Here is a 14,557-nt window from a genome sequence, read left to right on the forward strand (position 1 = left end):
GAGGATGGGAGACTAAAATAAGCTCAACTGAATAGAAGGAAAACAAAAGAGCTCTCAAGAACTCCAATACAAATACATACAAATCTCACCAGGTAAATTCTAATATGGATTGGACAATTATTTAAAATTCAAATGGCAAAGTTTTTATTGAGTCATGGCATTTGCATTTGATGTTGATTCAGTTTAAAGGTAAAGGTTACATAAAGGTTCATTTCTTTAAATGTCTTTCTTTTCTGCTTTTTCTGCCAAGTCTGTGAATATACCTTCAACTGTGGGCATGTGAGTAAATGGGACGTCCCCCATAGTGCTCTCATTTCCTCCTTTTCTTACTTCATTATCACTTTCATGTGTCAAAAGAGGATGTTGAAAAAAAATGACAAACATCAACCTTACAAACATCACTTAACAGCACTTGTTGATTGCTCTGATCTGGACTGATGAAAATGTTAATGCCAAGCAAAATATGTAGTTAAAGAAAGTTCAAATTGAACAAAATATGAGTTTCACTGGAATAAAGAGTCTTATTCTTGCTTGTTCAGGTTTGTGATTTAGATACATAGAAAAATAACCAAACAAACAAGCAAATACGGAACAAAAATGAATTAAAAAATCTAAGTGCCAAAAGTTTTTTTTAATTATTGGTTTCAACTTTTTTAAAGACTTTTACAAATATATGTAAATTAAATTAAACTGTAAAGTCAATATTATAAAAATTTGTTTTTGTTAATTTACATGTACACACACACATATAATATTTATATATAAAGTGTGTGTGTGTGTGTGTGTCTGTATGTATATATATATATATATATATATATAGAGAGAGAGAGAGAGAGAGAGAGAGAGAGAGAGAGAGAGAGGCCTATAATTATTTCTTTTTATTATTATTTAAAGACACTCTTCCAGAGACCTGTTTGAAAGGGGTGTTTATACATTTTATAAATCTACACTTTTGTCACAAGGCAAAAATATCTTAAAACACATTCACAAACTTGACATGGATTTAATTTAAAGAAACAGGACTTTGTCACAGAATGGAATAATACAGTTATACACTATTATTCTGGTGTGCAATGCAGCTGTCCTCGCCCTGGACGTCGTTTCCCCTCTCTGGTTATCCACTCCTTAGCTCTCGCGAGAACGTACGCGCTATACCCCCTTTTCCCTTCCACCACACCTCTCGCGAGATCTCGCGTCCGAAGGATGGTGTTGTGTTAGAGGCAGTGGGGAGAAGGGTGAGGGGTATCCACAAAGATGTTGCGTGATTTTTGGGAAATTTATTTATTTAAATAAAAATGGCCGCCGCAGAGAGCGGAGAGGAGAGACTGTAAGTGTGAACCGCATCCATTCCCGTTGTCACGGATTCCAATGTCAGGCGTCGCGAGCGGCGATGGCGTCGGTTTTGATCGTCGCTGTGATATTTTGTCAGGCTGAGGGGGGAAATGTTAGCCGCGCTAGTCCGCGAAAGGCGTTGGGAATACGTCACTCGCATTTCTCCCGCTCTTTTTCCACGATCAGCGGGCACTTTGTGCGCCACGAGAACCGCGCGCTTTAGTCCAGTGTGTGTTCGGTGTCGTTTTCTGACGTTACTTTAAAAAACTCTTCTGAAATCTCGAACGAACGGAAGCCTGGGGTTTGGACGCACACATGTTTTGTTTTGCCGACATTGGCGGCTCTTTCGCGGAAATGTTACGTCGTTTAATTCCAAGCGCTCGCTAGCTGTCAAAAACAGCACACTCAAGTAAGTTAGCTCGCCTGTGGCGCTGCAGGACAAGGCAGGGGACCTAAATGAGATTTGCTCTAGATAGATCTGCCTGTCCTGGCGTGGAATGGCTTGACTAAGTGCTTAGAAATGAGGTTAAGATGCGTTTTAGCTCAATACAGTGGTGTTGTGCTGTGTGGGTAGCTGTGCATCATCAGGTACCAAGTTTGCATATGCATGCAAGTTGGCCAGTGTGCTATTCCTCTGCCTGATGTCAACATGCGTGTGTCGTTGTGTTGTTATTGCTGCTAGTTTTGCCCTTGCAGCATGCAAACCATCCAGGTGTTAAACACACTATTGTTTTTCTCGCATTACTAAAATAGATGGTGTGCTTGCTTTAGCAATTCACAAGGCACTCCCATGTGAGAGCAGGCTGGTGATATTGTTGAGCTGACTTCCGGTAGCCAGCTAACGGATCTAGCAGCATCATATTTGTGTATGTGTTTGTGTGTGTGGTCGACCGCAGGGGTATTTGCACAAACTGAGTGACACTGTCATGTCTTCTGCACACACTAGTGACATGTCTCAAAGACTGAACTTGCATCCTGTGCAACTTCTTCCTGTGTCGCATGCTCCATGAATTCATTGCAAGGGCAGGTACTGGCCAGATAAAATATTTAGTTTGCCAACTGCTTTGTTATTTTGAGTATTTATTATGAATTTAATTTGGTCACCAAAAAGTTGTTTGGAAATGCACTGAAAAAACAATAAACAATTTTCACCAAGAAATTGCTTTTACGCAAAGAATGGCAAGTAACACATCAAGTTACACATTACATTTTGAAATAGAAAAACTAAAATAGTATTTCCTGGTAAAACGCAGTCCAATAATCTTTGTTTTATTTAAAGCTTAAAAAAAAAAGGTAATAATTTTTTTGCATTGTGGGGCAAGTTGAATTTTCATCATTGTGAGTCAAAAGGAAGTTAAAGTAAACACCGTTAAAATCTTTCGCTCTCTGGTTTTCTGATGTCTTTTCAAAGTCGATTGTTCATTATGGTTAAACATGATCCTTGATTGTCCAACATGGTATAATTGTTCATATTTTATAAGGTTACATATGAGGAGCTGCCTAATGCACATATTCGTTGATTTTCAGCTGAGATTCAAGGTCCTACTTAGTATTAAATTGAACAGTCAACGTTCACAATAAAAACTTGATTGTGACCAAAACCAATTAGCTTTCTTTGTGGTTCTTTAATTGACTTACCCCAACAAAGTTGTGGCTTAAAGAAAACTTACTAGTGAACTGTATTTGCATTCATTTCATAAATGGGTAGTTAATGCATAAGGCCACATCTATATATTTTTCCATGGTTAACAATTAGAATATATCATCTACGCCAAATGAAACCGTTTCTGCCCTAGCAATCATTTCATGGAGCATGCAACACGTGTTAATGTTGTAAATTAATAAATGTGAATGCATAGCAAAAATTTGAATTAATATCTATATATGTACACTGTATTTTCCTTAATTAATTTAATTGTCTTTAACTCATTTTAGTTGGTCCTGCAGTGTGGATCATTTTCCAAATATTGATGAAAATGCAAATATTCCATGTAGTTTCTCACGTAGCATTAAGTTATAAAATTTGCGTGCATAACATATATGCAAAATGTATTCAAAAGGCATTTCAATTGTTTTGCAAGTCACACTGTAGGATGTGAACTTCCCAAAAATGTTTTATGTCAGAATTAACATAATTGTCCAGTGATGAATTGATGCAGGTTTTGCCTAAAATGATGAGGATTTTCTTGGATAGTTTATTAACAAAGTGATTGTAGAAATGTATATTCATGACACGTGTTCTTCAAAAGATATAAATCAAAAAGTCAAGTGAATATCACTGAGGATGTAGTGCAGTCTGTGGAAGTTAGTTTGGGTTTATTAGTTAAAACATTAGAAGTTCATTCTTTTTAGAGCTGCATAATTAATCAAATTTCTGATCGGGATTACAGTTATGAATGCCACAATAACATAATTGTTCAAAGCGGCATTTAATCATTCAAAGTCCACCAATATTATTCTGCGTGCCTGAGATGCATTTTTTTCTTTTTACATGTTATCTTAAGGGTTTTGCCCATTATTTTAATTTTAATTTAAGTACAACATTATAATACCATTCATCTTTTTACTTTTTGATAATTTAAAGAAGAAACCAATCCGATGTATAGTTGACATTGAAGTTTAATACTATAGAAAAGCACTAAATGTTTTTCAGTTAGAGTGTTTTCAGCTTGTTTGTTTTCATATAAAAATACAGCATGCAGTTGCATCAAACAATGGTATAAACATCATTCAATGTAAATTGTGACAATCGTAATTAATAATCGAATTACAATTTTAAGGGAATGATCAAGAACTGTGATTTTTGTCATAATCGCGCAGCCCTAATTCTTTTAAACTTATTGTAGTTTTTTTTATTTAATAGTCAAGTAGAAACCAATTCATTTTTTTTTTTTTGATTTGCTATCATTTTGATCCTAGCTTGCTGAAGGATTCTTTATATCATGCTATCTCTCCTCTTTTATATGTCACCAAGAATTGAAATCATAGAGAGTTGCAAGACTCTCAACATAACTACTCATCCCATGAAACATTGTGATGCAATTGTTTTAAAAAATGTGAAAACTAAAACTGGTGGATTTTAACCAAAAAAGCATTACATTCTAAATTATGTTCATTGCAGAATATTCATATATATTGAAATAAGTGTTTTAAACTTGGGAGGCAGACTCGATTATGTTATTTGCAGTGTATTTTGAGAGTGAGCGGTCACTTCAGAGCTATTTTTGCCATGCTTTTCATTCCTATATAAATGCATCGCAGCATAGTTTTTCATTAGAAATTTGAGTGTTAAGGTTTTTTTTTTTTAAGATACCATTTTAAGTTAAATCGTTTGTATTAAGCAACTTCTAAAAATGAAATTTCCATTGACTTCCACAGAAGCGTATGATAAGATAAGAGCTCTTAAAACTTTTATGTTAGTTTTATATTTTAAGTTCTGTTTTGAAAATGTGATTTCTGCTTCTGAAACCCAACTGTTGCACTCTACTAAATTGTTAAAACCAGTGAAAATGCATGACGGGAAATGGTAGCTCAGACTCTCGTTGATGTACTGAAACATGTCTGCAACTCTTGATTGCAAACTATTAGTCATTAGTCAAGCAACTATTTGTTAAACTTTCTACCTGGTAAATTTTGTGGATTTTTTCATCGCTTGACTTCACCTGCTGTCATTGAAAGTGACAACATTTGGGATCCGTTACAGTCTCCACCCTGATAAATTAACTACCTAAAATAGAAATTGAAAGTTTTGTAAAATGAAACAAGGCAAGAAGCATCGTAAGTTGTTTAAAAAAAAGGAGGCAGCATATTTTGGTAGTTATTTTTGCTTTAAATCTCTCAGTTTTTCTTTGATGTAGATATGGAAATGAAGTTCACAATATAAGTGTTTCATTGTGATCTGATGTTTTTATGGGCGAAATATTTAGTTTGATGTTAATTACTCAAACACCAAACTGCCATGTGGTCACGATGACACGTTTTAAGAGTAATCTGCCAGTTAGGTCTAAGGCAAATTAAGTTGATCATTAACCTCTTTAGTAATGAAAATGACATTCGTTGATCGACGAGCCACAGACAAGTGGGAAATCCCTCCGTCCTCAGTGATTCAAGCTCCACGTCAAGGTTTTGCTTGACACAGGCCTCTCGATACCTCCAGAGTGATATCCACAGATCTGTAAGCGGAGTAGAAATCAAATTGAACGTGTTTCTCCTGAAGTTACGAAATAGACACATCCTAGACTCAGGTTTCACATGACGTCTAAAGACGTTAAGGTGCAAACTGCATCAGTTTATTTGGTTAACCGAGTCTTATGCTAACACTTCAAATTCAGACCACGAATTGCCTGCTCTTTGGTGGTATTTAATAGAGCTTGTGTGATCTGAAAATGAGCATGCTTTGAAGCCAAAATATTGAATTTATGATGGCAAACATGCAAACGTAGCACTTCTGTTCAGTTTTTATAATAAATACTTCATTTAGACATGCGGTTGAGTTGAATACAGACCCGTAAGACTTGTCCTGTCTCAGTGAGCCACTTATTTCTTGTGTTATCAGCAGAGGTGAGGACAAGAATGAAGACCAGGAGGGCTCAAAAGACAAGACGCAGAAGCAGAAGAAAAACAAAAGAGAACGGCAAGATGTGGAAAAACTCGAGGCCACAGTGTCCGTTCCTCCACCCCCGCCCCTCCTTACGCAGGGGGATGTTGGACAACAGACAGAGGCAGGGAAGTCTGAACCCATTGACCCTGAAGTTGGAGCTGCTCTCAGCGCTCCAGAATCTTCCGCATCAGCCAAGCAGCGGCGTTCCATCATTCGGGACAGAGGCCCACTGTATGACGACCCTTCACTGCCTCAAGGTTGGACGCGCAAGCTAAAACAGCGCAAGTCGGGGCGATCCGCTGGAAAATTTGATGTCTACCTGATCAAGTTAGTACAAGTTACAGGAAGTTAGTTCTTTTTTTTTGAGAGCAACTGTGATGATATTCATTTCGTAATACTGCATCCAAATGACACACATGCAACAAATGAGTCATTATTAAAGTTAAGTCATTGTGTTTGGATGCTGCTAAACCTGTTAACACTGGAAGTATCAGTTAGGGCCTTATTTGATATGCTATATTCCCTGTTTACCTATGGCTACAAATATCATGAATTATTTATCGATATCTTATTTGTTACTTCTGTCCATTACGTCAAAGCAAGCTTGTGATGTTTTTGGTCTCTGATTTACAAATTTAAATCATCATATTTATATGTAAATTTGTTTTAGCCCATGCAAAGTCAGTTTTATACTGATGTTTTGAGTGAGAAACTTTCCCATTTTATTGTTGTTAAAGTCCTAAGGCCCGTTCACATCAAAAATGACAATGATGAAGATTTTACGTTTTCAAATTAATCCACCCCACAACTACAACGATAATGCTAAAAGCACAGATAACAGAATATAATTAAAAATGATTAATGAATGATAAAAACAGAGCTTGAGCATTTAAAGTGGCAGACGACATAAATGCAGCATTTGCTCATAAACAGTGTTATCATGCACTGGTGTGGATGCTAATATAGTTATTGTTGTCAAAGTGAGCTGCATTTTAATCACAGATTTACAGCTGATTTGTCGGAGGTGGTGTGTCGCTGGTCGCTTCCAGTGTAAACATGAGCTTGTGTAACAGTTCCCAGCAGTATTTGAAGCATGATATAACAACGCAGTGGTTGTTCAGTAAATGTAAATTACATGTATAGAGAGAGAGTTGTACATTACACTGGTTGGGGTCACAGAGATTAGTGTTTAGATTAGATTTCTAAGATTTGTTGAATGGCTAAATAATTCAGTGTTGTCAAGTGTATTGTTCTGCCAAAAAATTTGACATGATGAATAAGGGTTCATGCTGTTCAACACTGACTGATGTGTCACGGTGCCCACTGTTTTCTTTTTTCTTTGATTTCATTTTATTAAAAGGTGCTTAATAAAAACATAAATGTGAAATCAAAGAGAATGTTTGTATTTGGACTACAGGTTTATATGATTGCACCAGGATTAGCTTTTTCTTCATTAAAGGGTACTTTAAATGTTTTTTTTTTTAATCTAAGAAAATATTCATATTTTGACCACAGCTCTGTATTATTTACTTCCAGTAACACAAACTTTTTTTTCTTTGATTTCATTTTTTATTAAAGAATAACAGTGAAATCCAGGAAATCTTTTTTATTTGGACTGTATGATTAAAACTTCAAATTTAGCATTGATACATTTTCTCAAATTCTCAAATTGTTTTCTCAGAATTACATTCATCAATTTGTATAATGTAAAATATATTGTTTTTATTTTTCAGCCCAGAAGGGAAAGCCTTCCGTTCCAAAGTGGAGCTCATGGCGTACTTCCAAAAGGTGGGCGATACCACCACGGATCCCAATGACTTTGACTTCACAGTCACGGGCCGCGGGAGCCCCTCTCGCAGAGAAAAGAGACCACCAAAGAAGCCTAAAGTGGTCAAACCTTCTGGTCGAGGGAGGGGTCGGCCCAAAGGCAGCGGCAAGGTACGGCAGGCCACAGAAGGGGTGGCTGTGAAGCGTGTCGTTGAAAAGAGTCCAGGAAAACTCCTTGTAAAGATGCCCTTTGTGGTCCCCAAAACTGAACCAGGGGCTCCAGTGGTGCAAGCCGTAGTTGCCAAAGTTCACCGAGGGCGCAAGCGGAAATCAGAACAGGAACCACCGAGCACCCCCAAAAAACGTGGCCGCAAGCCAGCAGCTGCTTCACAGTCAGCGGTGGGGACGGGTTCAGCTGCTGCATACACGACCGCAGCCATTCTCACCGCCGAGGCCAAGAAAAAAGCTCAGAAGGAGTCTTCCGTAAAGCCTGTTCAGGAGAGGGCACTTCCCATCAAGAAACGCAAAACTCGAGAGACTTTAGAGGAGTTGGAAGGATCCACCACCTCCACGACAGAGACGTTTGTTCCCGTGATAGCAAAACGAATGACTGCATCAACTGTGACCCCTACAGGGGAGGAGGTAGAAACAGGACAGAAGTCTCACAAGCATCCCGGCCGGAAGCACAAAGAGGCGTCTACAGATCCGGGGAACGGCAGCAGCAGCAGCAGCAGCGGGACGGTAACCAGCGGCAGTGGCAGCGGACCGAAGAGTCACAAGAAGAGAGATCATCGAGGGCAGCACTTTAAACACCACCACCACCATCACCACCACCAACACCACCATCTACAGGCCATGCCGCCCTCCACCTACACTCCACAGGCTCACCAGCTCTCCCTGGGTCACTCCACGCAAGGGGGGCCGCTTGTGACAACAGAAAACGAACCCCAGGACTTGAGCACCTCCAGGCCCAAAGTGGAACATGTGGCCTTCCGGGAGGAAGCAAGAACTGATAGCTCCTCGAGCAGGGACACTCAGAACGCAAGCAAGATGGCCTCCTCTGACCTGAGAGGGCAGCAGAAGACTGTGACGGGGGATGGCAAGGAGCTGAGAGACATTGTTCCTCCCTCCGCCGTTCCTAGGCCGAGCCGCGAGGAAACAGTCGAGTCCCGGACACCAGTGAGCGAGCCAGTGAGCTGACTGACTAAGTGATGGATCGGGTGCGGCTTTGCGTCCCGAAGAGTTGGAGGGCGGTCGCAGCGGGACGAGTGATTTTTTGTTCTTTTTTACTGATGAAAAAAGAAAAAGGAAACAAAAATATACAAAAATGTAAACGTACTTCTACAAAAGGCAGCTGTTGTGTCTCGTTCTCTCTGTGGGTTGGACGCGGGGCGATAATTGCTTCCGGATGAATTCTCTGCTAACCTTTTTCTTTATGGTTTCCTTTCATTTCCCACTATATCTTTGTATTAGTATATCTTAGCACTCACCTAAACCAGTTATTCCTTTGTCAGAGCTTGTAGGAAGTAGAAACACACTCAAGTGGTAATGAAGTCACATGCCATAGTTATCGTAAAGCGAAACTTTCCGGTCAAAGATGCTCTCGAAAGTACTAAAATGCAGCATAGTCATGTCATCTCAACCCTAGAAAAAAAGGTGTCCTATCCGTGTGTTCTTCCTTTTGTGTCTAAAACGAAGGGGCAAATCCGGCAAGCTGAAGAAAAGAAGGGCCACATTTTCGATCTTCATCTTTTCCATTTGAGTCGGACGCAGCTGTTGCAGCATCATCACCTTTGAAATAAGACGCTAGCTTAACTCTGACAGAAAAGAACTTCCTAGTTGTGGGTTTGTGCCAAGCTGATATTTCCAGCCTGTTGACCTGTAAAGATAAATTGAATTTAGAAGCAGTATTTCCTTTTTAAGTTGTTGGTATTTTCAGTGCACATGTCTATTAATTATCTGTAGTTTGGTTAACCTAATAATCACCAGTTTCGGAGATGCCTGAGAAAATGCAACTAGAGCGGAAAGCACTATTTTTCATTTTCTCTGGTGGGGAAGATAAAGCACAAATGTATTTGTTAGGGAGCATTGAAAGCACAGTCCAGTGTAGCATCTTGAGTAGATGTCAACTTGCGTAAAAAAAAAAACGAGAAAAGGAATTTGTTATGTTTACCTGCTTTTTTCCCCCCATGAAGTACAGTTTAAATAGTGGGCGTGTGTTCTTACGACACAAATCCCAACCAAAAAAAAAAAAAAAAGCATACAGTTTCAAATGTAGCTTTTGGTTTTATCATGTGTGGTTCTAGACTTATCCCATAGAGCTGCTGTTCTGGAAACGATTCTGACGGAAACGTTAATAGATGGCTATATTTATATAATGTCTTGTCAGGCTGTAGTTGTGTCAAATGCATGGGTTGCTGATGTTTGCGTGCTTTGCGTGCTATTTATTACAGTACTCTGACATTGTCTTTCTTGTACATAAAGGTTTATAAAGCCAGGTTCAGCACTGATGATGAGGGTTAATTGTTATAGATACATAAATATTTTGAATTATGAGTATTATGAAACATTACTTGGCAACAAATGAAAGAAAACCTTGCATACATTGTACAACACCATGCAATCATGAATAGTTCTGTTAGTTTTCTAAAGTCTGCTTTCTCAAAATGACAAAGAATATTTGCAATCAGAAAGAAGGACACCAAATCATGGCTCCGTGCATAAAGTTGTGAGAGATTGAACGTACTAAAGATGTCTTGGTAATTCATTTGATTGTACCTTTGAGATGATCAATTTCTGAATTTCCTTAGGATCATGTTCTTTGTTGGTTATGTAAAATTAGGATTTTACAGAAAATATACAGCACTTTTTCCATTTAATTTTAGTTTCTTCTTCTAGATGAAATGCACCTTACTTTTAAAACACTTTCACAGAATTGAACATTGGAATTGTGAGAAGCATACCAATTTATTTGCGTATATTTTTCTGGTTAGGTTGTAACTTTCTTCAGATGTGTGTCAGCATCATAGAATGCATGTTCAGTGTAGTTATTAAGATCCATTCTTTTGTTTAGATTTGCTTTCTCTGTGCAAATACCCCATATTTACCAAATTATCACACATAAAGGCTACATTTGACTTACAGTAGTGTTGGGTCAGAGTCCAGCTTGTTAGGTCGAGTCGAGTTTAAAGTCCTGAGTCAATTGAGTTTGAGTGGGAAACCATTATTAATGTATTGTCATCTTAATTTGTTGTTGTTACTCTTTTTAACGTTCATGTTATACATGATGTGCATTCAATTGTACTCAGTAAAAGAAAGTCCTAAATGTCCGAGTTCATTCATAATTGCAGTTTGAATCCTATATATCTATATCTGTATATATATGACCCTGGATCACAAAACCAAAATGTCTTAAGTCGCTTTGTTATATTTGTAGCAATAGCAAAAAAAAAAAACTTGTATGGGTCAAAATTTTCGATTTTTCTTCAATGAAAGTAATGATCATGTTCCATGAAGATATTTTGTAAATTTCCCACTGTAAATATATCAGAACTTAATTTCTGATTGGTAATATGCATTGCTAAGAACTTTATTTGGACAAGTTTAAAGGTGATTTTCTCAGTATTTTTTTTTGCGCCCTCAGATTCCAGACTTTCAAATAATTGTATCTCGGCCTAATATTGTCCGATCCTAATAAACCATACATCAATGGAAAGCTTATTTATTCAACTTTCAGATAATGCATAAATGTCAATTTCGAAAGAAAATTACACTTAAGACTAGTTTTGTGGTCCAGGGTCAGGGACATATATATATCTCCAAGCCAAATAAACCATACCATTTTTCTTTTTTAATCAATCTTTACAGATCTCTGGGTCTGATGTCATCACAGATTGTGAGGGTTTGAGGTGTTGTCCTTTTCCCCACAAAGTATTGTGTTCAGTTTTGTCTCTTTATACATTACTAGTTATTGTGGCTTGGGTGATGGATGTGCATTGCCACTGACATAAAGGCTAAAAAAAAGATGTACTACTAAACCTTGATTAGAGTCATATCACTCAGCACTTGTTAAACCTTTTCATCTGGTAGTTCAACTAGAGTAGTTGTTTTGGATGTTTGCTGTTGTTTATGGATTGAAATGCATGCGAGAGAACTTACCAGTCCTATTTTTTCCAATTGTGTTTTAGAGTAGCCTTGTTGTCTGCTATGTCAAATACATTTAAAGAAAAAATAATAATTTTATGTTTTTTAGATTAAATTACAATCGACAATCACAAGGAACATATTTATTTTTCCCCTCAATCTTATTAAGATTGAAAGCATCTCCACTCTCTTCCTCCAGCCTCCCGCTCCCTCGACCGGTTAGAGGCAATGAAAATAAAAGAGCGTTTCTGCTCAGAACAAGGGCTATGTAATCATTTCAAGTAGTCAAAAGCAGATGAAGGAAATGTATTTTGACGTTTTGACGTTGTGACCTGTCTGCGGTGAACGTCTCCCTGGTTTGACTAAACTCGAGCTGGAGATTGGAGGTAGACGAATGGATTCCTTTACCTTGAACTCGGCAAGCACATTGTCAGTTACAGGAACGAAACCTCCAGACATGAATTGAAGTTACGACTCACAACTCTCGACTCACAAGCTGCATCAGTCTGGCGGACACAGAAGGGGTAGTGCCTTTATTTTGGGAGACTTTCTAAGGTGGTAGAAGTGACCTTTGAATCTAAAGAAACGCCTTTATCCCAACGAAGCAACGTGGATGATGAATTTACTCAAATGCTTGGATTTTATTTGGTCATTTTTCATAGGTAGAACGTGCACTGGTGTGTGTGTGTGTGTGTGCGTGCGTGCGTGTGTGTGTGTGTGTGTGTGTGTGTGTGTGTGTGTGTGTGTGCGTGTGCGTGCGTGCGTGTGTGTGTTGTAACTAGGGTTTCATTATTGTCCATTTTTCTTTTTTCCATCAGCTGGGCATTTCTGTCCACCTAGAAATGATGTATTGTTAAAAACCCTCTGCTTTATGAACTTCTTGCCTTTTGTAGCGCTCGAAGCCCACTGACAAAAATGGAGCCCTACAAATTGGTAAATACAGAATAAGAAGATTACTTTTATTATTTATATATATATTGGTTTTTTTTTTTTTTTCTCATTTGGGTTATTTGTGCCTCTGGCAGTGAAGTATGCTTTGGAATGTCCTTGTGTCCCTGTAGCCAAAAATACATGCTATGTACGTGAACATGTATCAATATGCATGATTGCCATTAGAAGATAGGACATTGCTTGCCCTTGACTATTATATATAAGATGTTTTCAAACAGCACTCCCAAGAGCTGAGCCCAACCACACCAACCGAATCTGAAGGGTTTCATGAGGTATAAAATCCTGAATGTGTTCTGTTTAATGAAGTTTGTGCACTTCGGTCTGTTTGATATGAACAGATTTATTTCATTGAAGCATTTAGCTGATGGTAGCTGAGTTTGGGCTGCTAACGCCACTACTTGTAGATTTCTGTGTTAGATTTTTTATTTTATTTTATTTTTTAATTATAAATCCAACATTGAAAATAGACCGTTTTATCTTCGTAGCAATAGTATGATAATATACCCAGCAGATCCGAAATGAGTTTTCTCCTTTAGTATGTTTCTGATTTGTGTAACAGTGGGATTGAAGTCAAAGAAATTTACCCTTATGACTAAAATGCAACACTTTGAATTGAGCAAGGAGGACAATTTAAAGTCAAATGAAATGGAAGTTAAACTACAAGAACTAGATTCCAGATCTACGGTGGTAGAAAGTTCATGGTCTGTTTAACATAGTCTTGTGCCTTGAAGTTTCAGTAATAGAATTTATCTTTCTACTGTAGTTGTATTTTTATTCTGAGTCATGTGTTTGCCTCTTGTTGGTATTCAGTGCTTTGGATGTATTAAGGATTTATAAAGATTAAGAATATGTTTGCCTTGCTTTATTTTCTTAATTGAGAGAAAAAAAAGGAAAACATTAGGGTGATGTACTTGGGCAATATTGATGATGTAAAAAGCTATAGGATTTTTATGTTTTTTTTTTTTTCATCCCTGTTATGTTGAATGTCTCACAGTTTATTGGGTACTGTGTGTTTGTTGGGAAATATTCACCATTTCGACATGACCATATAAAAAACTCGGCCTCAAACATAATCTTCCAATCACATTGCATTTTATGTGGAAAAGAAAAATCCTTCAATCTTGACCGGAAGGACAACAAGTCTAAGATCTGCACTTTATAAAGTATGTTTCCCGGCAGGACACCCATTCACTTTTTTATGTATTTTTTACCTGTCCAAAGCAGTTTTGTTTTCATATTATTTTTTGATTTAGTTTTAAATAAAAGGGATGGGTAGTATGTATCTAAAAAAAAAAAAAGTTATTTTAACCAAACAATCCTACAGACTAGGTGTCAGTGGTTATTCACCATCTGCCCAGCTAAGTCCTTGCCTTCCTGAAAGTGAAAAGTATAGTTTGTGTCTACTTTTATAGTACTGTGTTACTGTATCATTTGTTTGCCGTATGTAACAGATACACAATAGTAAACAACATTTACCTGCTTTCTGTCTAAAACATTTATTTGACTCACATCACAAACAAAACAATGGTAGTGTTGTCATCCTGTTGTAAGATTTATATCTATAATTAAATAATGTGAGGGGAACAAAACGTACAAAACAAGGAAAAGTATTAATAACTGTTATCTGGAAAGCAAAATCAACATTTCAGTTTCAAAGAGTTTTTCTTTAACGTTTCACGGTCAGTTAAAAAAATGGTTGTTGCTCATATTGTACATTAAGTTCAATTAGTAATCACTCATGTGTTGATATAAATGCAATTTTAA

General features: G+C 37.5%; 1 protein-coding gene across 2 annotated transcripts; it reads left to right on the top strand.

Moving 5' to 3' along the window:
- Positions 1–1,162: 1,162 nt before the first annotated feature.
- Positions 1,163–9,958, top strand: LOC113081325 (methyl-CpG-binding protein 2). Of its 2 annotated transcripts, none has more exons than XM_026253412.1 (3): positions 1,163–1,327; positions 5,888–6,259; positions 7,666–9,958. In XM_026253412.1, exons 1-3 carry the CDS (start codon positions 1,296–1,298, stop codon positions 8,897–8,899), a joined length of 1,638 nt encoding a protein of 545 aa, XP_026109197.1. In that variant the 5' UTR covers positions 1,163–1,295; the 3' UTR covers positions 8,900–9,958. The 2 variants fall into 2 exon arrangements, with proteins under 2 accessions (XP_026109197.1, XP_026109198.1); XM_026253413.1 differs by having other exon boundaries at positions 5,891–6,259.
- Positions 9,959–14,557: the final 4,599 nt, after the last annotated feature.

Source organism: Carassius auratus, unplaced genomic scaffold, assembly GCF_003368295.1.
Source record: "Carassius auratus strain Wakin unplaced genomic scaffold, ASM336829v1 scaf_tig00033856, whole genome shotgun sequence".
Lineage (NCBI taxonomy): Eukaryota > Metazoa > Chordata > Actinopteri > Cypriniformes > Cyprinidae > Carassius > Carassius auratus.

Excerpts from the sequence above, each read along its gene's own strand:
- LOC113081325 (XM_026253412.1), top strand. The coding sequence starts at position 1,296 with ATGGCCGCCGCAGAGAGCGGAGAGGAGAGACT. Across the intron at positions 1,328-5,887 it reads GAGAGCGGAGAGGAGAGACT|CAGAGGTGAGGACAAGAATG; the intron begins GTAAGTGTGAAC and ends TTGTGTTATCAG. Across the intron at positions 6,260-7,665 it reads TTTGATGTCTACCTGATCAA|CCCAGAAGGGAAAGCCTTCC; the intron begins GTTAGTACAAGT and ends TTTATTTTTCAG.